The 22,230-nt window shown below is 35.7% G+C and overlaps 4 protein-coding genes and 1 long non-coding RNA gene across 7 annotated transcripts; 3 read left to right on the forward strand and 2 right to left on the reverse strand.

The window, feature by feature from the left end:
* LOC18606708 (NAD(P)H-quinone oxidoreductase subunit S, chloroplastic) lies at positions 2,089–7,661 on the reverse strand. Of its 2 annotated transcripts, none has more exons than XM_007040467.2 (2): positions 6,833–7,661; positions 2,089–3,179 (listed from the first exon to the last, which is right to left on the reverse strand). In XM_007040467.2, exon 1 carries the CDS (start codon positions 7,562–7,564, stop codon positions 6,869–6,871), a length of 696 nt encoding a protein of 231 aa, XP_007040529.2. In that variant the 5' UTR covers positions 7,565–7,661; the 3' UTR covers positions 2,089–3,179; positions 6,833–6,868. The 2 variants fall into 2 exon arrangements, with proteins under 2 accessions (XP_007040529.2, XP_017973475.1); XM_018117986.1 differs by lacking the exon at positions 2,089–3,179 and having other exon boundaries at positions 6,807–7,030; positions 7,160–7,659.
* On the forward strand, positions 5,079–6,718 carry LOC18606709. Its single transcript, XM_007040468.2, has 3 exons — positions 5,079–5,435; positions 5,703–5,854; positions 6,476–6,718. Exons 1-3 carry the CDS (start codon positions 5,366–5,368, stop codon positions 6,491–6,493), a joined length of 240 nt encoding a protein of 79 aa, XP_007040530.2. The 5' UTR covers positions 5,079–5,365; the 3' UTR covers positions 6,494–6,718.
* Positions 9,052–17,957, forward strand: LOC18606710. Its single transcript, XM_018118076.1, has 16 exons — positions 9,052–9,278; positions 10,166–10,323; positions 10,410–10,518; positions 10,614–10,696; positions 11,091–11,154; positions 11,264–11,381; positions 11,781–11,935; positions 12,601–12,643; positions 13,253–13,257; positions 14,525–14,594; positions 15,695–15,832; positions 16,653–16,690; positions 16,813–16,863; positions 17,114–17,281; positions 17,356–17,468; positions 17,560–17,957. Exons 2-16 carry the CDS (start codon positions 10,199–10,201, stop codon positions 17,681–17,683), a joined length of 1,404 nt encoding a protein of 467 aa, XP_017973565.1. The 5' UTR covers positions 9,052–9,278; positions 10,166–10,198; the 3' UTR covers positions 17,684–17,957.
* LOC108661414 lies at positions 15,851–16,699 on the reverse strand. Its single transcript, XR_001927212.1, has 2 exons — positions 16,619–16,699; positions 15,851–16,323 (listed from the first exon to the last, which is right to left on the reverse strand). It is a non-coding gene; the product is annotated as an uncharacterized LOC108661414 (long non-coding RNA).
* On the forward strand, positions 18,451–22,188 carry LOC18606712 (chromatin modification-related protein EAF1). 2 transcript variants are annotated; one of them, XM_018117733.1, is made up of 7 exons: positions 18,451–18,639; positions 19,192–19,258; positions 19,346–19,404; positions 19,490–19,579; positions 19,682–19,821; positions 21,344–21,401; positions 21,663–22,188. In XM_018117733.1, the coding sequence occupies exons 2-7, from the start codon at positions 19,192–19,194 to the stop codon at positions 21,867–21,869; spliced, it is 621 nt and encodes a 206-aa protein (XP_017973222.1). In that variant the 5' UTR covers positions 18,451–18,639; the 3' UTR covers positions 21,870–22,188. The 2 variants fall into 2 exon arrangements, with proteins under 2 accessions (XP_017973222.1, XP_007040540.1); XM_007040478.2 differs by having other exon boundaries at positions 21,347–21,401.

A 22,230-nucleotide genomic window follows, 5' to 3' on the forward strand; every position in this document is an offset into this window, starting at 1 on the left:
ATTCTGAACCTTTATTCCCTTCAAAAATTTTGACCATTCTTCAATATTTTACAAAGAGATCACTGTTTGCGGACCCCTTGAAAAGAATGGAAACCTTCCTATTTGTCCAGTGTGGCTGAATTTACCTATTAGACCAGCAATAATTGTTAAGGGTAGGGACTATAAACAGGAAGAAAATGTGTATCTACTTAACAAATTAACAGTCTGAGTAATTTCGATAAAAATTATAATAAACTTTTACTCATGGAAATTCAAATTATTTACCACACCCAATATTATTAGAGCTAATTATGTGCTTACAATAAACCTTAAACGTTACTTCCTCTTCTATAGTTCCATGGTTAAGTTGCCCAAAGAGACATGGTTGTAGGGTGGGAAAATGCATGGTGGTGGTGTGTTTAATAAAACAGTTCACAAAATCTCTGTGGTTTCCTGGCATCCCGACACTAATACAGAACTAAACTTTGCAGGTCGACTAAATTCTAGTAGGTTGGACTTTGGATCAGTTTTTCTAACATTTGACGGTGTCTTAAGCTTCTAAGTTTCCAAGTGCTTTTCTCAATCAGAGACCGAGTAATAATCTTGATATTTACTATTTCCCTCTGATTATGATTGATTTTAGCAACAAAAGAAGAAAGTTCATAAAAGAGAGTATGTATAGATTCCCTTTCTCTCAAAAGAAGCTGACTCGGTCTTTTCAAAATCGAAAATCAATAAGAGAAATTTCTTCTACTGACCTGGGATTAAGGGTGTCATGATTCGTTTAAAAGTAAACCCCCAATATTAACGCGTTGAATAGCTCAACTTCTGCGTTGCATATCTTAATCAAGGACTTAGTCCCAGTGGTCTATTTTGCTTTGTTAATCTTAAATAATCAACATCTTTTTATCTCTGGATTATAATCAACTTTGAATTCTTTCGACTAGTCCAGGTTCAGTATTCCTTGGGTCAGGTTGACTCAGGTGCTCAAGAACCAGGAAAAGGAATAACAAAACCTTAACCTTAATTAACCAATATTATCTTGTAGGAGACAGATTGTAGTGTAGGTGTGAACTTTCTCTGCAACAAGCCTTTAAAATAGCCTCGCATCATCAAAGGACAATGGTGACTTAGGAATCTTACATAAAACCCATTACCAAGTGTTTCTTTTGGGAATTGGAGGTTTGGTGATTTCTTGTTCTTTACAAGAGATGTTGAACTTGGCAAAAGCTCCATTATTTCAGAAGGAGAGATGTCAGATATGGGCCTTATGGACTAACATTAGGGAGAAGAGTTAAGAGGGGGCTATGGGTTGGATTGAAACATCAGAGCCCAGTAAACGTTATTGACGTGGACATGAAGAATCAGTCTCGAATCCAATTGGGCTGGTGATTGGGTTGATGTGTCAATGAAACTCTGGTAGGCCCCTTCTTTTTCGTCATCCAGCAGAGAACTGCCATGATTTTCTCAGGGGGAACCCTTTTGTCCAATCACAAGAAAAAGTGCAAGAAATCCCAATTGCCTAGACTTTTGTTCGACTAGTTGGGAGTAAACTCACGACTCCTTTGAGGATAGACAGGGGTACATCAACGGGAAAAGTCATCGGTGGGCTACACGTGAAGGGATGAGGGATCTCAACTTGGGGTGAAGAACTTGACTGCTTCATTCACTGACATCCTCACGATTCGATGGACATTTTAAAGATTCTAAAGATAAGAAATAAGGTTTAATAGGTACCATAGGAAAAAGAGAAGGCCTTCATATAGCTCTTAATTAGTGCCCATCATATCATTTTCCGACTTGAATTTAGTTTCTTCATGAGCAAAACTCATTTTGGATGTCATTTTCTCTATACAATAATAATAGCAATATGGATAAGCTCTGGGATTGGGATGTCATTGATTACCAGGCGCCCTCCTTCCTGCAACAAAGTTGGCTTTCTGGTTTCAAAAGGAACATGGAATTTGGGCCGGCGGGCCTTCTCGTCAAGCACTTCTTTATTAAGAGTTTAGTCATGTTAGCTTGAAGGACAAAGTATAGACGTTGCAAGAGAAAAAATTTCTCTGGCTGAGCTTGTTTGGATTCCGGATGACATGCCAAAGTAGGAAACAGAGAGTTTTTAAGTAAATGAATTCCAAACCATTCATTTGGATCAAGTGTTGCTTATAATTTTACATGGCACTTTTACCTTCTTCCTATCCTAGTAGTAGATCAAAAATTACATTCAAGAGAAAGAAGAAAACAGTGCCCAAATTAGTTTCCCTTTGAAACTTCTGACAAGAAACCTGAAAAACTGAAATATTCTCTTAACGGTACCTACTCTGCTATACGCTATCTAATACTCTTCGGGGATGCTATCAAGCGCTGCATTGCTACCAGGGCAAGGGAACGCGACAATAACACGATCCTTGGGAAGGGCGACAAGCTCACGAGCTACATCTCTGAATTCAAGAACCCCTCCATCTTTGCATTTTGAGAGCAACCGAGCAGCTTCTTGCTTTGTCATCCTCACTTTCACTCTAATAGTTGCCTTGGCATCAAAACCTGTGGCGCCGCTGCTTTTCTTCTTCATATCCTTGTCATCTTTAACTTTGAGCAATGGTTTTGAACTTGAAAAGGAATCACCATAACAAGTCTTCAGCTTGCTTGGTGATTGCTTCTTACTCAACCCATATCTGTAAATGAAGCTGGACGCACTGTTGGGTTCTACGAGTTCAAAAATTTCACCTGACAAAACTCTCTGGAGCCAGGAAGGAAAAAAGGTGAACATCGTTTCTTTTTTTGGTGAGGAAAAAAAAGATGGGTTTTGTTTTGTTACACTTTTTGTAGTGATCATAAAAATGAGTGGTGCGGAAGCAAATAAATGTATGGTGAGTTTATATAGAAGCCGGGCAGGGGAGGTCTAGGAAGGAGAAATATGATTGGTGAGTGAGGAGGGAGTGTCCTTTGGGCCAAAGTGTAATTCTCGAATAGTAAATTTGGCTTAAAGAAGAAGAGATGGGTCAAGGCGTCAATAGCACGAAATTGGGATACTGGAACTCCAGTTTTGTCAATTTGCAATTTGGAATTTAGCTTTGAATGTCATAAACAGGGTCCCCCATTTCCCCCTGTGCAGGCCAAACTATGGGCAACAATCAGCAATCCTCAAGCATGATGCATTGCTTCTGCTTCTGCTCCTGACACTTTTCCCCTTCTTTTCTCTGTCGTTTGTTGGAAGTTCAGGTGAGATTCACAAGAAATTCATGGTCCGTGATTCATCATTGAAACAAGTTCATTCAAGTAAATACTACAACTTCTGAATGAAGACTGAGAAGTGAGGAACCATATTCTTATCACACCACTAGGTCTTTTACCTTTGTAAACTCTTTTTTTTTTTTTTGTTTGATTGAGCTTAGTTCCACATTAAAAAAATAAAACAAAAATCAATTGAATAAACTATATTTCTTTCTTTCTTCAGCGTGATTTAAGGCCAAAAAAGGCAAAAAGGAGAATGCAATTGACAGCTTTAATGCTTGGTACTGTCTTGTACCTTACATGGAGCACATTAGCTCATGAAGAAAATTAGTGAAAAAAAAAATTTTAAACTAAAATTGGATCATCGAGTCAAGCAGAGACTTCGTGAAACTGGGCTTTGGCTTAGCTCATTGTGATGTTAACATTGCTACAGAGACCTGAAAAAGAGCAATTCCCGTTGGCTCTGACTCAGTCTTTGTAAAGTGACATGCTTTAACTTCAAATTATTTGTTCCGATCTTTAAATTAAATGGAAAACGCGTATTTTGGTTTTGAACTCTGCGAGTCAATGCCGTTCGTTTAGTTCCAAAACATCGTATCCGATGGTCCATGAACATCCCAATAATGTTCAAATCAATCTATTTTCCCTTTTTTCCTATTTGGAGGGTTAAAAAGAAAAGAAAAAACAAAGGCAAAGCTTTGCATCTATCTGGAATTTATTCATCAAAGTCAGAAATTTGACTCAAACCCCTCGAGCACGTCTGGTTTTTTACTGAGTTTCGACCGGCAAGTAGAAGTTAGAAGGATGGATTTTGATGGAGCTGTCATTGTTCACGCTTTCAGTTGGGTTTACTTTTACTCGGAGCTGTCATTTTTTTTTTTAATCAAAACAAGAGAGGAACTTTTTGGGCTTGGCCTGGACCATTGCAACGTGGACCTAGCCGAAATGTCAGTTTAAATGGACCTAAAAAAGTACTTCAGTTTGCTAGGGTACATACCTATTGTTAACTGTAATGCCTAAAAATTGGCAGGTATTTTTTTTTTTTGTGTTTGAAAATTTTCTTTTAGTGATTTATTAATTATGATATAAATTTTTGTTTATTTTGATGTTGAAAGTTAGTAATGGAATAGATAATGAATATTTGATTTAATGATTAATATATGTATTTATTAAGTAAAAAACTAAATTGAAATCTTTTATTTTCTAAAATTAAAAAAAAATGAATGAATTTGTTGTCGCACTTCATGTATTTAGCTAGCAAAGATGCAATACATCAATTTACTGAATGATAGTTATAGTAATTAAGATCTATATTATTAATTCATACTGCTTAATTAGGATTTTAGGAAAAAAAATAAGAAATTAAATTCAGGAGGAGCTAAGTATGTTAAATTTTCCCTCTAATTCCATACTTATTTTTCACTTGTATCCAGAAACGAAAGTTTCCCATGTCTCCTAAGTTTATGAATAAAATATAACTAGTAATATAATAATTTTATTACAAGATTATGCTATCAAACGCTTTATTAGTATTACCTTTTAGGCATAATATTTCAAAAAAATGTAAATAAATCATTATCGTAATAATTAATTAATTATTAATAATTAAAATATTACTTATCATTTTATACCATGTAACATAGACACAACATAATCACGTATCATAATGAACGATAATTTACCAAGTTGATAGGACATTAAAACATGATCATATATATTTTCACTATTCATGTCAACGTCATATATTTTTTTAAATAATATTTTAAAAAATTTATTACATCCAAAATAAAAATTCAATAATTTGATTTAACATAATAAAAATATTTAAGTTTATTTAAATTTTCTAATTATTTCAGAAACGTTTTAATGTATTATCTCAATTTTTTTTTTCAATTTAAACAACTAATCAGTTTTCTACCAGTATTTGATTGTTCTGTTGTTATTTGCACATTTCTCACATGTCTGCGGTGTCGTTTGGTTAATAACAGAGGTCAATTTTATTTTTTGCACTCTCTCCTGAAACATCGCCGCCTTCTCTTCTAGAAAACCGAACTCTTTGAAAGCCGGTTTTTTTTTTTTTATTATGATTATTATTGAAAATCACCATCAAAGTTCTTGAGAAATTCCAAAGCAAAGAAATACGAAAAGAGAGATGGGCGCAGCGCAAGCGATGAGGAGAATCCCTCGCATCAAATTTCCCCAAAGACACCCCAATCCTTCCGGTCTTATTTTCTTCTCTTTACATATCCATGGATTCCTTGATTATTGCCTCTTTGTCTTTTCTTTTATTTATGATTTGTAATGTATTGTTAAATCTCTTTTTCTTTTCCCCATCGACTTGATAGCTTTTACATATACATGCTTAACGAAGGATTGAATTTTTAATCCGTAATCAAATCAAATTGTATTAAATCTGTTTGTTGATCAGGACATTGTAATGCACAATGGGTGTTGGCTAAAATAGTAAAATCAAAATCATAAATTTGCAGGTTCTGGATTGCAGCCTCAAGCTGGAACAAAACCCGGTGATGGTGATCTAACTTTCTTCTCTAGCTCTAAGGCTCCTACAACTGTTGGAGGGAAAGCTTCTCTTCAGCCTAAAAGAACACCTGTTTCCAATGAGGAAATTGAGGCTATTTTGGTTTGTAACAACCCTCCTTTTCAGGCTGTTGTCTGGAATTTAATGTTTTCTATCTGATTTGTTAATGGTTTTTATTCTGCATTGGGCATTTAACGTTAACTGCATTATATGTATATGTTATGATCACTAACCAAACTTATAAGAGAAAAAGATTGAATTGATAACTGTGAACCGGGTGGTTTGTTATTGAACTGTTCTAGTCTTGCATATTGTACAAGGTAGTTGTTGTAGCTATTCATGTTATCAAGCAGGACAATGAATCTAATGCGTATGAAATAAAGTTTTGTAATCTCTACTGCAGAAGTTTTTAATTTATGCCAGTATACTTAGGCAAGAAGAAATGTTGGTATTGTTCTATGAGGTTTGGTGTTTCCTTGGGTTTGGTTATGAGAATGAATTGATAATGTGTGTTTCCTCATCTTTTATTCTATCAGCAGTTTGTAAAACTGCTTGTTTGATGTGTCCCTCTTTGTTCATTTTTTCTTTTGTGAGAAATGTTTCAGTCATGCTGAGTGCTTAAACCATTCTATTGAACATGTAATAATACTGGAAGAATGAATTTTTTTTTTTTGTTTTAGAATGTTAGATATTTATTGATATGTTTTGAGACAATTTTGGCAGTTCGGTGGCTGTTTCTGATCATCTGATGGAGGTTCAACAAGGGAGGACAATTACATGGACTATGGACTTTTAATTTGCTCATTTCTTTTCCATGTCTGATTATTGAAACTTTAATTTTCTAATGATATTGGTGTGTGGTAAGGAAAACAGAGAAAGGGACCACCATTTTCAGTGAATAAACACATAGAAAGGTTATTGAATTGAAGCCTTTTCTAATCCATATCTGTATATTTTACTTGTTAATGTCGATCTTTGATGTTAGAAGATTTGTGAATTTGTTGGTTTTTGATGTTTGATGTATCCATGGCATTGATTCCTATCTAAGCTTTAATAGTCTAAACTGCACAGAATGCATACCATTCATTCAAGAGATTGAGAAGTAAAACGGAATCATCACTTTTGATCCTTCTCTAGCATAGCTTCAAGAACAGCAGACTTGGGATTCTTCATTGGGGGGCCCTTTTCTCTGCGTTCAAGCTCGTCAAGGCGAAACGTGATCAGCCGGTCCCAGTTTCCTCCCTCAAAAAGGACCCCCGCCTTTCCATCAGTGATCCGCTGCACAATACCGCAGTACATGTAGAATGGGTTGTTAGGATTCTTAACAATTGCGATCATTCCAGGCATTAAAAGTGGCAATTCTGGTGGTTTTGGCTTCTTTGTGGCAGCAAGTCTAGCAATACTTACTGAATCTGAAACTGACTGCCTTGCTGGAGGTGGGTTTTCCTCAACGAACTTTTTCAATCCCTTTTCACCACCAGGAAACCCTCCAGTTAGCCCCATCAGCTCCTTTTCAAAAGCATCTTCTGGAACTGAGATTGCCGTGCTGCCAGACCTTTGTTCATCTTTTGTAGCAGGTGATGATGCCTCCTCTACGTTTCTCTTGAGCTCAACTTCTAGGCCTTTTTCTCCATTGCAGAGTCCCCTACCTCCCAGGATTTCAAACAAATCAAACTTAGCACAAAAGGTCTTAGGCTGTTTGACAACTGGGAAAGCTGACTTGTGAGGACGATGGGAAATGGGGTTTTGTCCAAGGAATCGAGATCGCAGCAAAGAACCTTGAAGGCTGGGGAGAGTGATAGAAGAAGCCATGCCTTTTCAGAAGCAGTCTAGTAGCGAGAGAGAGGAGAAAAGCCCTCCTCTTATCCTGACCACAATTGTTGAATTGGTGGTTGGTTTTATCCTTGATCTTCGATTATTTGCCGCACAATTTACTATGACAAAGGATAGGATATCTGATTCACCAACATCCCCGCATTAAAAGACAGAAGGAAAATAAATTTACTGTTTACAAGGACAACAGTTAGTAGCATCATAAAATAGTGACTTGTCGGCCCTGTATATCACGCTGAAGTAGAGTATACTACACCTCTTTTGCTAAGTATCAGCAATACATGCGGTGGATGTGAAACAAATCGCATTAGTGTCGTACACCTCTCTCACGATGGACGAAATGAGAACTTAAAGGTCCACTGGTGGACCGAACCATCGTCACAATTTGTTTGCTTTTACATCCTTACTTTGTCCAAATGAGCACTTGACCTTCTTTATCCCCTTATTCAAACAGTGATTGGGATAATTGAATGGCTAAAGATTAAACAGTTCCACTCATTATGGCTTCATAGGAAAGCACAAGCTGCCTTTACGATGCTCATTGGACTGCATTTCTTTTAAGATTGCTGCTTAGAAGCCGAATATTTGGTGATTAATTACTTAGTCCCCCAGGCTTAATTATCGTTAATTAACAATCATAGCTACCTTCAGCAACAAGCCAATATAGCACGACATCATCATTGAAGCCGAATATTTGCATTTCATTCAATGTCCGAATTTAAGAAAAAAAGTTAAAAGTGAAAAATAAAAATTTATATAGTATTATAATTTTTTATATGTTCAAAGATAAAATTATTTCAAAAATATTATCACGTTAATAAATTAGTTAGAACCCTAATGATTGATTAATATTTTTTTTGAATAAAGTGTCTATTTTTTAAATCAACAAAATCCTGTGTAATTTTCATCAAATATATATAAATATTTTATCTTTTTTTATTTTATAATAAAAAATGATAACACGAACCTCTTGCACCTTTTGAATGGAATTAAATGCATATTTTTCATAAAAATATGTTTCAAACAGGAATTTTTTTTTGTTATTTTGGAGATTAATATGGCTTTTTTAACTTGTTCAGAACCATTTTAAGCAAGAAGATCGAAAGTTTTTGAAATTTCTTTTGTTTTTCTTAGGATTAAAGAGAGGACAATGATGATACATGGTAAAAAAATAAATAAAAGAAAAGGTACCATTATTAATTAATAAGTTAATACAAAATGTGGAATCCACTATGATAGAACAGATTCATAGTGATATATAAAAGATAAAAACAAATATAATTAGGACATGACATCTGCATTATCGTAAACCTTTGCATATAAAACCATAAAGGGTTTTTTATTTCCCTGGGACAAAAGAAAGAAAAAAAAGAGCGAAGAAGGGGGGTATAATGGTCCTTTTGTATTAAGCAGTACGATCAAGAGAAACTACTCTACCGACCAGTCAGATGGTTATGTCTTTCAAGTTTGCCGAGGGTCAAAACACTTTCCGTGAACACAAGTTCCTCTCTCGTTAGCTTCCCGTCTTCTCCCTTGTCTAAAAGTCTCTTTCTACCGGTAAAAAAAAAAGGTGTCTCTTCATCTTTTATTAGAATAAACTTTTTTTTTTAAATCAAATCATTATCTGTATCTTTCCAGCTTGTTCTTTTGTTCTGCTCGTGCGGCTTATACGAATTCAAGCGATCAAGCTTCAGTAAGCTCTGCTCCAACCTTGGTTATTTACTTTTTTTGATCGGATTTAGATTCATGGGATATTTGTTTTTATTGGGTTTCCCTTTTTGGGCAACTTTTTACTTGTTTTAGCTGTTGATCAAAGGGCATCGTTTGTTTTCTTTTTTTAATTTTATTTCTGATCGTTTCAGCTGTTAACTGTGGAGTTAATTGATCAGCTTTTGGTAGGTATATGAAGAATACTCCAAATTCAATGGTTTCATGTTCCCAGTTTATGAAAACCTTGTCCCTGTTGCGTCTTAAGTTGGTTAATTAACATGGTAACTTTTAAGGGACTTTAACTCTATGTAGTGTGAGTGATGATTTATTTTTGTGATTTTTCAGGCTTCCTTATAGTACCGCTGCTGCATAATTGGGTTTTATATTCCTTAAATGATGTGCATTTTTTATGTTTGGCTACCTTATTGTTTACCGGAGATGAGCTTCGATTTCTAGTTGTCAGCTAGTTGACAAGCATGAACCAATCTCCACACTCCTACGTATACATATATTTTTATGTTATCATGTATATTCGGATCTCTTTGTTGCATACTTCTATACATTATGATAAACCTGAAATCTTATGTATATCAATGCTCTAAAGTCATACAATTGCTTGTTCTTTTGAAAAAAACTGGAATCTGGTTTTACAAAATGATTGGCTTATCATTTGGCAAGCACTTGTGCAATTACTTAGGGGTTTAAGTTTTGATGCATCTGTTTTTATACCAATATTGTTCTGTCACATATTGCCTGGTGAATAAGCCAGCAATGAAAGTACTTAATTTTTTTGTGCTTTCTTAAAACATATTATCGTAAGTTTGGTTATTATTATGAATACCATTTTCATTCTCCTTTTATTGGTCATAGGTTTGTACCTCTTCCTGTAGTGAGTAAAACTTTATGGATGACAGTCTTGGGAAGATAAAGGTGATTCCAGATCATTTTCAAGTCTCAACTCCCAGTGCTGACTCTCTTCAAATCAGAAGTTCACCTGTTTCACAGCCAAGTATTGATAATTCTTCAAGGTATTACTTTCTGAAGGTCAAAAAGAGAACAGATTAAGAATTTCGAGTTCATCATATCTCAATATTCTAGTTCTGCTCTAGGTTAGGTCCTGTAGCAGTTTATGGTCTGGTCGAAAATTGAGAAGTGCTGCATTAATGTTGAATCTGTTCAGTTTACGTGGATTGCCATGGAGTTCTGGTGCTGGTCAGGAAAAGGTTCATTTAAGAGCCTATTTGAAGCTTCCCATTTGGTTTTATTGATAGCAACACATCCCTTGTCACAATAACTGTTTTTTTTTTTTCATTTGCAGGTTCAGTTGACTGCTGCAGAGTTGGAATCACTTAGATCAGAACTTGCGGATATAGAAGAGAGAGAAGCTCACTTGAAAGCTCGGTAAGGGAGAGTTGAATCTGGACTTTTGAACCACGATGCATATTTTGGTTAACAGTGTTTGCATGTTTATAATAATTTAGTGCAGTGGAAAGATAATGTTTGAAAGTTTGAGCCTTTAAAATTTGAAGCTTTAGTTAGAATGACAAAGAGAGAGTTATACTTGATTTCTAGAATTCTGATTTACTGTTTCCAGAACTGGAAGTTATGTGGAGTTTTCCTCCTAATGTCAGGGCCCAACTTGTAAATAATGGTTTCTGAACATTGGTGATTCTATCTTTACTTATGGGTTTTCCTGAGCTTCTATATACGCAATTCCTAGCTGCATTGACTGTAAGATTTAGTTTTAGACAAAATATTTCTGCATTTCTTTTATTGATGTTTCTGTTTTACACAGGTTGGAACATATTGATGAAATTTTGCGGTCAGCTCGTCTTACCGGCTATTTGTACATCCGAACGGTATGAATATGCCCATCATGCTATCTTCATATTTGTTTATGCTGCATCCTCTGTTCATGCACTCTTACTGTTCTGATTAATGATTTTCTTTCATATCTTCCATCCGCAGAGGTGGACTGCTTTACCTGGAGAACCTGCTCCTATTGATGATAACGATGTTGACGACTGGCTTCCTCGATTTGTTGTTCTTCATGGCCAATGTATATTCTTCTATTTATTCTCCACAGGTAATTAACCTTTGTTGTGTTCTCTTTTTTTCTTCTTCTATTATTATTATCATTATTATCACAAATTGGACCCTGATTCTCTATGGTGCATGCTTCATGGTTGGTGTAAAATGGAAACGACATAAAAAATTCTGTCAGGAATGCAGGTGTTGATTTCAAATTCAGACGATCAAGCACTTTTAAATTGTTCATCTTCTTTAATGAACGCATCATTAAGTTTCAACTTCAAGTGTTCTCTTTTTAGCTCAACTTGGTTAAGCATTAATTATACCTTACTAGTAACTGCTAGCAGCTAGCAATGAAGGATTCATGTAATTGGCTGGTTGAATTTTAACACAGTGTAGCCCGGTGTATTGTAAACATTACTTGCTGATCAACCTCTTAATTTATACTATGCAGATTTGAGCCCTCAGGATTCAACCCTGCTCTCTGATATTGTTGAAGTAGGTTCTCTGCCCAGCTTTACAAGAGAAGATGAAGGGACGCAATATTCCTTTTATATTTTAACTCGTCAAGGACTGCGCTATGAGTGTTCACATGTTTCTAAAATACAGGTATACCTTGTGCATAACATGCATTTGTTAATGGAGTATAAAATGTTTCCCTACTCATTTAGGTCAGTTTTTGTATATAGTTGAGCTGTTCCAAACTCATAAAATGGTTTTACTTCAATTTCATGTTATTTTGTGAAGTATGGAGCTGAACATGGGTAGGAATAAGGTTTCACATGGACTATATTTTGAGTTAGAGGCCGATTCTCCATTTTCTTATTTTCAGTTGAGGAAGATGAAACTAATTAATATTTGGAGGAAACTAGAACATGAATCTCCATGACAAATCTTTGGCAATTAAGCTAGCTAAAATAGTAAAATATGTGATATTTGATTTTGATTAAATGCCATAAAGTGTTTTCATTTCTTTAGAATTCAATGTATGTTCATGCATGCATATAACATTCATCGATTGCCATTAGATTTAGATCATGTCTGTTCATAGCTAGACTCGTCAGTCTGATTCTCTTCTCATTATAGCATAGTTCATCGATGGTTGTCAAGATTGTGTGAGCACTTCAAAAATTGTTTTCATTTGGTTTTATACATTTTAGAAAGGATCAAAGAAACCTTCGGAGCATAAGTGAATTTTGGACAACCTATCATAGAAGTTCACTATGTATCTATTTAAAATTAATTTTATTTATTCTTTTGTCCTCTTTTCCTAGGTGGACACCTGGTTATCAGCGTTGCAGACAGACTGCAAGCTGGGTTCTGATCTCAAAGTTCCCAATGGTTCAAGTGAAAAGTAAAATCATGTACAGATTTTTTTTAACAGTTGCTTGTATATAGATCAAATTAACTAACGATTCTTTTCTTCATGTACATATGATGGCGTTTTCAATGAATCAGCATGAGGAAGCTGTTAGATATTCAAAACTATTTCAAGCAGATGACTTAAAGCTTTATGGACTCTGCTTTTCCGAGGAGAGAACAGTCCAGGTTCTTTTCTTGTAATGAAGCTCTTAATGCACAAACAAGAAAGAAACAAAGATCCAACAAAACTGGAGTATACATTAAAATATACCCCGCCTGTGAGTCTTTATTTCAGTACTTTATAAGCCACGTGAATCACAAAACATCATTGAGAAATGAGAACAAATGAATAGAAAACAGTTATCTTTCGGTCGGTCTGCATTTTGGGTTTTAAAAAACGAGAGACATCAGAGAAAACTATAATCTTTTGGGTTCCTCCCGACACTTTACTTTTGAAGCTTCATAGATTAAGGCAAGTGTTCCATCCATTTTTCCCTTGGGCTGAGAGTTAAAAGCCATGAGGCTTCGTGGTTGGGATTGGCAGGTGGGTAACATTATCGCCAGACCCAGTCCCCGCTAGGTAGTGAGCCAATTATTGACGAAAGGAAAAGCTTCCTCTTTGTTTTCCACTTTTCCAATGACAAACGTGCCGCAGATAAAAGAAGCTTCCCCCCCTATTCAATGAGGCTTTGCTTTTGTAGTTATCTTTCTCCTTCTTCCTAGTTGGAAAGAAAGAAAGAGCAGAAGGGAAAAAAAAGTTGTAAAAAAAAAAAACAGAAAAAGAAAAGAAAAGAAAGAGAGAGGAACACGAGATCTGTTTTATCATTACACCTTTACAATTCATTTTACTTCTCTCTCACCCCCCGTCTCCACAAACAAAACAAGGAATATAGTCCATTCCATTCCTCGTTATACTTTTTATGTCTTTTTAGGGTAATTGAAGTAATCCTTCCATATTCTCTTATAGCTCCGTACGCATCCGAGTTCAAGGCCCTTTTCTTGTAAGAAATCAGGTTTACCGTTGCACAATTATTTTGAATGTGTCTATACAATACAAGCTAATCATTTTTTTAAGCATAATATATGAATTTTTTTAAAATTTATTAAACAAATTTATTTTTTTATTTTTTATTATATTCATATCAAATAGATATTTATAATTATCAATGAATTAATTATCATTAATTAAAATATTATTTGTTATTTTATATTTATATGATATTAAAAGCTGAAAATGTTATATGATCATATTATAATGTTATATAATTATTTATTATAATGTTATATCATTATTTATTATAACATATTAATATGTCACATGACATAAAATAATAAATAATATTTTAATTAATAATTATAAAAAAATTTAATTTAAAATAAAATTATGATAATTTAATTAAATATATTAAAATTTATTTAATATTTTTTTATATTACAGAAAATTTTTTAAAATATTATGTTTTTTTTTTAAAATTGAACATTTCGTAAATGTTTGCAACCGGGAAAGTTCGAAAGTCCAAAGTCCGAACATCAGCAGTTATATCATTTTGGCCGATCATTTCGTTTCGTACTAAAGTACTTCATTTAGTTTTCCCACTGATTCGGGGCAGTGGGTGGCATTCATTGACCGAACCAAACCACTAACCGCGCACGAAAAAGTGAAGTGAGAACCAAATCAAATCTCACTCATGACTTAACTGATGGTCTGACTATAAAAGGCCTTCCCCTTTCTTCCGCTCCTTATCTCTCTCTCTGCTTCCACTACTCAAAGCACACCTTAGCTCTCAGCGCTCTCTCTATACCCACAATCCAGGAAAACAAAAAATGAGCTCTCAGATTTTCAGATCTGCTTCTAGAGCTGCCAGGTCTCTCCTTTCAGCTTCCAAGAGCTCTCGCTTTTACTCTGGTATAGCTTTCTCATCTCCTTGTTTTTCCTCATTGTTTTAGTGACATCTTGGTTATTTCTCTACGTTCTTTTTTTTTCTGGTGAGCTGATGGATGGCTGATCTGTGAAGTGATTTGTGGTGAATATGTTTCCTGATAATGCAACGTTGAATTTTTTTAATATTATTCTGATTTAATAAATACCATTTTATGTGAAATGACATTTCGAATATTGATTTGATAGTGTTTGATGTAAATCTCTGATTTTGATTCGTAGTTGTGGATCAATCCCGTGTTTCGACTCTGATTTTTGACTAGTTATCGGAAATTTATTGTCTATCAACCTGATGATTTATTCATTTTTATTAAACATTTTGTTCATTAGATTAATTTTATTATTTTAATACAGTATTGAGATTGTTATTATCATCAATAATGCCTTTATTTTGTTTGGATGGAAGCTTTGCTAGTCGTCTGTTTGGCAAATGAAGTGACTAAGAATCTGAAACCACTTTTTAAAAACTTTAATTTGTATTAATTAAAAGTTTCTATTTCTACCTTTTCCTTTTCAAGCTGTAAAAAGTTGAACCTAACACGTGGTACTGTTCTTGATGTGGACTCTCAAAAGGGAAAAGATTAGAAGAGGAATGTTACTCACGCTTTTTAGTTGTAGAATCGGTTCTGTTCTGTTGCCTCTAACTGATTAGCTACCCATCCGTGACTAAAGCGAGAAGGGAAAGCAAAAGATTTATTCTGCATTTTTCTGCATCCATGCTACCGGCATCTGTCTTCACTTCAATTTTATTCATTCTTTATTCTTTCCTGCTTTTCATGATATCATCCATCCATCTGAGGACACATTTTTTTGATCTAGAAGTTGAGGGATATACTAGTTTCATGTGTTAAAAGAATACTCATGTTTGTCCACTAAAAAAAAAATCGAAACATTTTACGTGCTGGTAATTTCTATTGCATGAAATGTGAATGTTTATGCAGAGGAATATGTGAGTTTTGACTTGCATAAAGTGTATAAATTTTTGTGCATGTGGTGAACGTGCTGGTGTCTTGATTTGCAAATTGTTCTGTTTTAAGCTTATTAACCTTGTATGTTATCGTGTGCAGAAGGGCGAGCAGTAGCTGCTGCTGCAGCAGTTTCACTCGGTGGTAAGGTGCCTCTTTTAGCTTCAGCTTATGGAAGGACTGGTCCCACCAATGCATCTAGAGGATGGCTTTCAGGAGTTTTTGCTCTTCCAGTGGCAGGTTTGGATGACTTAACTCTTTTCCTCAGATTTTGTCTCTTTTGTTACTTATATGATCTGATTTGGATGCATGCACCTATAGCCATCTAGAGTTAATTCTCCTTTGTATCCTAATCATGTTTTAAAACAAAATGCACATGATGGCAGTATAAAAGTCCAAGCTGAGTTTCTGCATTTACAATTTTGGATGAAAGAAGAGGAGCCTTGTCCCTTGCTCAAGTTTTAGCATTGTGGCTTCCTGGACCTCTTCAACAATAATTATACTTTGCATTAGCATGGTAATGGGGGAAATACCTTGATTGGGATGCATTTTAGACTTGACTTCTTCCCTAAATTTCTCCCAACGTTGTGCCCAAATTGAAAACTGTGAACTGTACCGGCTATCATCATATCTCTGCACTGATCTAACTTGATTCTGCTGCCTTTTCTTTCGTGTCTGTGGGCTCTCTCTTTCATATCCATCTACTGCCTGCCCTCACAATTAGATTCACACTGCAGATTCAAATTTCAGTGGTCAATTTTATCATATCAAAATTTACAAGTCTAGCAATAGTTAGGGTATCTACATCCCAGGATCAAATTTTGATCAGTTGTATGATGATGATGAAACCTTTATGTGCCAGATAACTGAAGTTTCAGCCTCCTATTACACTTGGCTATTATATTCATAACACTTAAAATGAAAAATTGAGCAAAGAACCTCCGGCTTTACAATCATGATCTCTGTAGAGGAATTCCACATACCTCTGCCTCTCGACAAAAATAGGGAAAAATAAAAAGAACTGACCTGAATGTTTTGTTTGTTTTTATCATCTTTGTAGCTTACATGCTTCAGGAGCAGGAGGCTCATGCTGCAGAGGTAATTCATCACCATTCAATTTCACAGCTGATACTTTAGCTTTTTCACTGTTTGTACTGCCCTTATCCTTCCATAATTTTTCATTCTGTCCCGAAAAAAATAAACCATTTTTCTTTGTTCAGATGGAGCGCACCTTCATTGCTATCAAGCCTGATGGAGTACAAAGAGGGCTGGTAAGATGCATCTGTCCTGTATCATCAACTTAAGATGTCTAAGCCTTCCCAAATTATCTTAGCATTGAAATAATGAATCTCAACAATGTTGCATTGTCATGCTGTCTTTACTTGTTGCATTCTGCTTGTAGTATATATCTTAGAATAAACATATGCTGTGACAGTGTGACTTTCTCTCCTTATCCAATTTAGCAGTTTTTGGGATTGTGGAGTGAAACATAACACATATTAAAGCATTTCTGTATTCCAGATTTCAGAAATCATATCTCGTTTTGAGCGCAAAGGGTTCAAGCTTGTGGCTATAAAGATATTGGTTCCTTCAAAGGAATTTGCCCAGCAACATTATGATGACTTGAAGGAAAGACCCTTCTTCAGTGGCCTATGTGAATTCCTCAGCTCAGGCCCTGTTGTTGCTATGGTAGGAGCAACTAGAATTTTATCTTCTTGTTGTTTACGCTTTTGAGCTTGGCTGGACTAATCTTGTTTGTACAGGTCTGGGAAGGAGAGGGAGTGATTAAATACGGCCGGAAACTCATTGGAGCAACAGATCCTCAGAAATCAGAGCCGGGAACCATCAGAGGTGATCTCGCAGTCGTTGTTGGAAGGTATATCCTTCTTTTATTTCTTGTAGATCAGTTTTACATACATGACTTTTTGCACCACGATCTGAAGCTCGGTAGTTCTTTTACTACGCAGAAATATAATTCACGGCAGTGATGGTCCTGAGACCGCCAAGAACGAAATAAACTTGTGGTTCAAGCCACAAGAATTGGTTAGCTATACAAGCAACGCAGAGAAGTGGATCTATGGAGTCAACTGATGAGGCATTCTTTTTCCCGTTAATCAGTAGTTCAGGAAAATTTTAGTCCCAAACATGAAGTCTGTGGTGGAGAGGCATAACTTTTAGAATAAATATGTGTTTATGGAGGTGAGCAAACAGCTTTGCTATGATAAAACTACTAGTCAAACATCAATAATCTATTTCACCTCTTTAATATAAAGTGGAAATATGCAATTTTCCTAGCTAATTATTTTTCCTTCGGCCTAAGATTCTGAACTCTTTTGCTAATGCAATGACTATTATAATGTGTATTTTTAGGTATTCTAAATGCTTCTGTTGCCTAAATTATTCATAACCGAAGTTTACACATTCACTGATGAGTAATTAGTTGGAATGATATCATTTTTCTTCGGCAATAAGGGTTGGAAATATCTTTGCTTTATTACTTTATATATTGTAAGAGAGTTAATCAAAAGTATGATAATTACCTTTTAGCCAAAAAAAGAAGAAGTTATATCACCTCTAAAACCCAATAACAGCACGCCACGTAAAGGCGTTTACTTCCCTCGAATAAGCATAAGCCATAATCTATGACGTGGCGGGCTCGTATTTATCAAATACTATCTAAAACCACGTGATGTTGAGCTGTACTCGGAATATTCCGTAATTGCCCAGAAGATTTTTATGACGTAATTATTATCGTCCCTACTTAAAGACGGACTTGAAATCTAATTGTATCAAACGATCGATAATTGAATTTTAATGAAACTTGAAATCCGCCAATCCAACGGCCCTATATAAATACCAGTTTCCGCTAATCGGTTTACTCGTTTTGTTGTTGGCGTATCCACGAAGCATCCAAACCACTGCAATTTTTTTCCCCTCTTTTGCCATTTTCGAAGAAAGTAACTTCGAAAACCCTAACCCTAGCCCCAGCTTCACCCAAGTCTTGGATTCGTTTCGCTTTCCTCGTTGAATTTCTCGTTTCGAAATCGGTGCGTTTCTTTCTTTAATCCGTTTCTTTTTCTTGATTCTCTCGCGTATTATCTGCAAATCGATATCTGTATTGTTTGTTTGGTGAGTTCTTTTCTTGATTGGTTGAACACTGCGGCAGCCATAGGCGGCTGGCTAGGCTTCTCTTCTCTTCTTTTCTTTTCTGAATTTTTGCAGATTTATGTGCTACTTCTTTTTATCTGTTTATTTGGTGAGAAAACGAAGAATTTCTTTTTCTGTTTGACTAATTTTAATGCACTTTTAACATATCAGCGGCTTTTCTTTTTTGTTATTGTTAAAAATTTGAGGGGTTTTTTTTGTTTTTAATTTTTATCATGAAAGCTATTTATTATGTAAAGTAATTGTATGTTGTATAATTTTGATTTTAGAATTACTTGAGGGCGTTCCTTTTCCTGTTAGTAAGGCTTGTGTGTTTTGTCTCTGAAGATTGAGCTGGCCTTTTTTTTTTTAATTTTAATTTAAAGATATTCTTTTTTTTACCTTGTCTCGAATTTCTCCATGTACTGTTTGGAATAAATTGTTGACCTTGTCAGATGGCGGCTAAACCACTTACAAGTGAAGCAATTGCACTCACAGAAAAGAAAATGGATATGACGTTGGGTGAGCTATTAGCTGTTTGTACCTTTTTAAGTTCTTTTCTTTTGGGGAAAATTGTTTATTGATTAGTTTTATTTTCTATGAACTTAGATGATATCATTAAAATGTCAAAAAATTCAACTAAAGCCAAGAAGCAGCAAAGGGCTCCGGTAAGAATTTTTTACTCTAGAAACACATTTTTACTGTTTCACATGTTGTAGTTGATATTCTAATATGTTTTTTCTTTACCATCAGATTAAAAGTCAGAAACCTGTGAATAATGCTGCAAAAGAGAAGGCTTTGAAGGTGCAACAGTATATGGACTCACGGTCCTCTCTTAGACAGGTGTGTGATTTTTATTGCTGTTGTTGATAAATTTATATATGTTCTGGGTGTGAACATTGATGTCAAATTTTTTACCCTTTCTGCTCCATGTGTGTTAATCAGGGGGTTCTCGCGCAAAGAAGGTCAAATTTCCAGGGGAACCGATTCCCTTTGGCAGCTGAGGCCGCACGTAGGGCTGCAATTGCCCCAATTCGGGTTAGAGCTTTTAATGGTAGCAGGGTGGCTAATATGAATAAACCAAGGTATAAGGATTTTGAGCTTAGCTCATATTGTTACTTTATGCAAGCAGCTTTGATTTCTAATAGCTGGAATAGTTATATTTATAACAACTGCCCATCTTATCGTTGAATCATTGCAGCAGGTAAAACATGGATCTTCTACAATATTGATGACCTCTGCAATGTGGTCCTGGTTAAACTTATTTCAAGTTGCATGTTATGTGGAACTCCCAAATATTTGATTAGGTTTCTTGTGGAAAAGTGGCCAAATTTGGGATTATCTTGAAGTATTGGCTTTTTATTGTTCATACTACCCAAAATACCATGCTTGTAGCATAAGCTTCGTATCTGTGGTTATTTCATTTTTTTCATGGGCATGCCTAATTTGGAATCAGTTTTCTACCTTTTGGGTTGGATATTGAAGTATCTGAGTAGCAAGTTGTTGATTGTTGTTATCATGTTTGAAGGAGGTGGATTTAGAACTACATGACACTGTGTTTTGATGTTTGCAACGTGCAAGAGCTGTATGGGTGCATGCAAAGATTGTGTAGGTGGCTTGTTATCTGATTGGACGAACTCTTCACCTGTCTAGAAATGTCAGTTGGGTAGTTTGTGGTTACGCTAATGGATTATGTAGTTCTATCTGCTCGGTCATTCCATTGGTTTCGATGTTCTTCATCAAGTAGTTTTGGCCACTTCAGATTCTTTGATGAATTTAGTTGTTGGGAGTTTATGAGAGGTTGCATATCCATCAATGTACGCTACTAGTTTTATCTAGTCTGGAGGCATGTGGTTTATCTAACTAGCCCTTTTTTTCCAGTCAACTGTTGATACTTCTTTTTACTCATCATTTCTAGGATTTCTCTTACCTGCTAAATTTATGGCTGGGTCTTATCATCTTTAAGGACCATGGATTGATTGACACAATGATACTCAAGAAAAAATGGATAAGTTTGGCGAAGAGAACAGATTGCTGCCTCTGGCGCCATATTGAAATCTTTGAGCTCTAAATAACCAAGCATGAAGAATACTGGGTTGGGGAATGTTGAAAGGGCTAAGTTGATTTTATCTAGTTGTTTAGATGTAAATTTGACATCTGTTTCGCACCTTTCATGGCATCTACGAGATGTGTTGATTTTTTTTCCAAGGTGGGCTTGGAGGTTGCTCGAATGGAAGTTTGCTGCTTGTCCGACAGTCTGGAGAATTCACCCTTGTGGTTTTCCCCAGTTCTGCTCCTGCATGGGAGGGCTTTCTCTCTGTTTTTTGTGATAGCAAATCATTTCCGGTGTTTGGTTTAGACTCCCGATTATGTTGTTGAATTGGAAAGCTTTTTGGAATAGAAAGGAGTTATATTACAGATGGTTTGTCTTATCTTTCTGTTTATTGGAAATAAATATAGTCTTCCTATGATGGTAAGATTCTCAAGTCTCAATGCTATAGTACTGGTTGCTGGCATGTTGGATGAAAGCTAGTCTCTTGTTGGACTTACCTCTCTGATTGTTTTGAACTGTTTCAGTTATGCATTCATGGTTTTCACTTCTGGGTGCAGGATTGGAGCACCACCCGTCCAAAGGAGGGCTGTAAATGGAGGCTTTGCTGCAAAGGTATTCTCTTATCTCAAAGGAAGTTATACGGTTGATTACGTGATCTGTGGGGGCTTTGTAATGTATTCACTTTCATGAGTTGGGACATAGATTCTTTCTTAAATTGGTGGCTTTTTAACAACTTGGCTTTGCACATTAATTGTGTACAATTTCAATTAGATTGGGGATCTCTTGTCAATCCCCAAGTAGTCATTTATATGAATTGCTTGTTGCATTTGTTATTCTGGGTTGATGCCTAGTGAGCAATTTTTACCTTTATAGCCACATCAGCAGCAGCAGCAGCAGCAGCAGCAGCAGGAGCAGCAAGGAAATGTAGCAACTAAGCAAAGGCCTCAGACGCTGGATTCGCTGTTTGCCAATATGAAGGAACAGCGAATGAGGGTGTTGTCACGTCAGCACAATACTGCACAACGCAATGGTGGTGGCCGGCAAAGAATGCCTTGGGGAAGGGGCCGGTTCGGCAACTGATGTGCGTGAGATGTATCCCTTTAGGAGAAGTGTAGAGCCCTCTTCTATCCTGTCATTTCTGCCTACTACGTGGATGCTAATCTGAGGTTGCTTTATGCTGGCTTCTTGTCTTCAACATTTGCTATCAACTTGCTCTTCTAGCTTTCTATGTGAGAATGTGACAATTCAGTTGTACTTTTTAGGTTCTGCTGAACTAGCGATGTATAGTAGTGTTCTTTCAATTGCTATTGGTTCTTCGAACTGTGCCTCTTGAGCACTTGGGGAAATGTAATGGTGTTTTTAGGCAATGAAACATCCATTCCAGAACATCATCTTCTAATCCATGGGGCTAGTTAAGAAGTTAACAAATGGATGGATCGTG

Source organism: Theobroma cacao, chromosome 3 (genome assembly GCF_000208745.1).
Source record: "Theobroma cacao cultivar B97-61/B2 chromosome 3, Criollo_cocoa_genome_V2, whole genome shotgun sequence".
NCBI classification, from domain to species: domain Eukaryota; kingdom Viridiplantae; phylum Streptophyta; class Magnoliopsida; order Malvales; family Malvaceae; genus Theobroma; species Theobroma cacao.

Bases quoted from the DNA above. Each gene is read 5' to 3' on its own strand.
- LOC18606709 (XM_007040468.2), top strand. From the start codon at position 5,366: ATGGGCGCAGCGCAAGCGATGAGGAGAATCCCTCGCATCAAATTTCCC. The intron at 5,436-5,702 runs GTCTTATTTTCT...ATAAATTTGCAG, and splicing joins AAGACACCCCAATCCTTCCG to GTTCTGGATTGCAGCCTCAA.
- LOC18606708 (XM_007040467.2), bottom strand. From the start codon at position 7,564: ATGGCTTCTTCTATCACTCTCCCCAGCCTTCAAGGTTCTTTGCTGCGA.
- LOC18606710 (XM_018118076.1), top strand. From the start codon at position 10,199: ATGGATGACAGTCTTGGGAAGATAAAGGTGATTCCAGATCATTTTCAA. The intron at 10,697-11,090 runs GTAAGGGAGAGT...TGTTTTACACAG, and splicing joins GAAGCTCACTTGAAAGCTCG to GTTGGAACATATTGATGAAA. The intron at 11,936-12,600 runs GTATACCTTGTG...CTCTTTTCCTAG, and splicing joins CACATGTTTCTAAAATACAG to GTGGACACCTGGTTATCAGC.
- LOC18606712 (XM_018117733.1), top strand. From the start codon at position 19,192: ATGGCGGCTAAACCACTTACAAGTGAAGCAATTGCACTCACAGAAAAG. The intron at 19,822-21,343 runs GTATAAGGATTT...CACTTCTGGGTG, and splicing joins GCTAATATGAATAAACCAAG to CAGGATTGGAGCACCACCCG. The intron at 21,402-21,662 runs GTATTCTCTTAT...TTACCTTTATAG, and splicing joins ATGGAGGCTTTGCTGCAAAG to CCACATCAGCAGCAGCAGCA.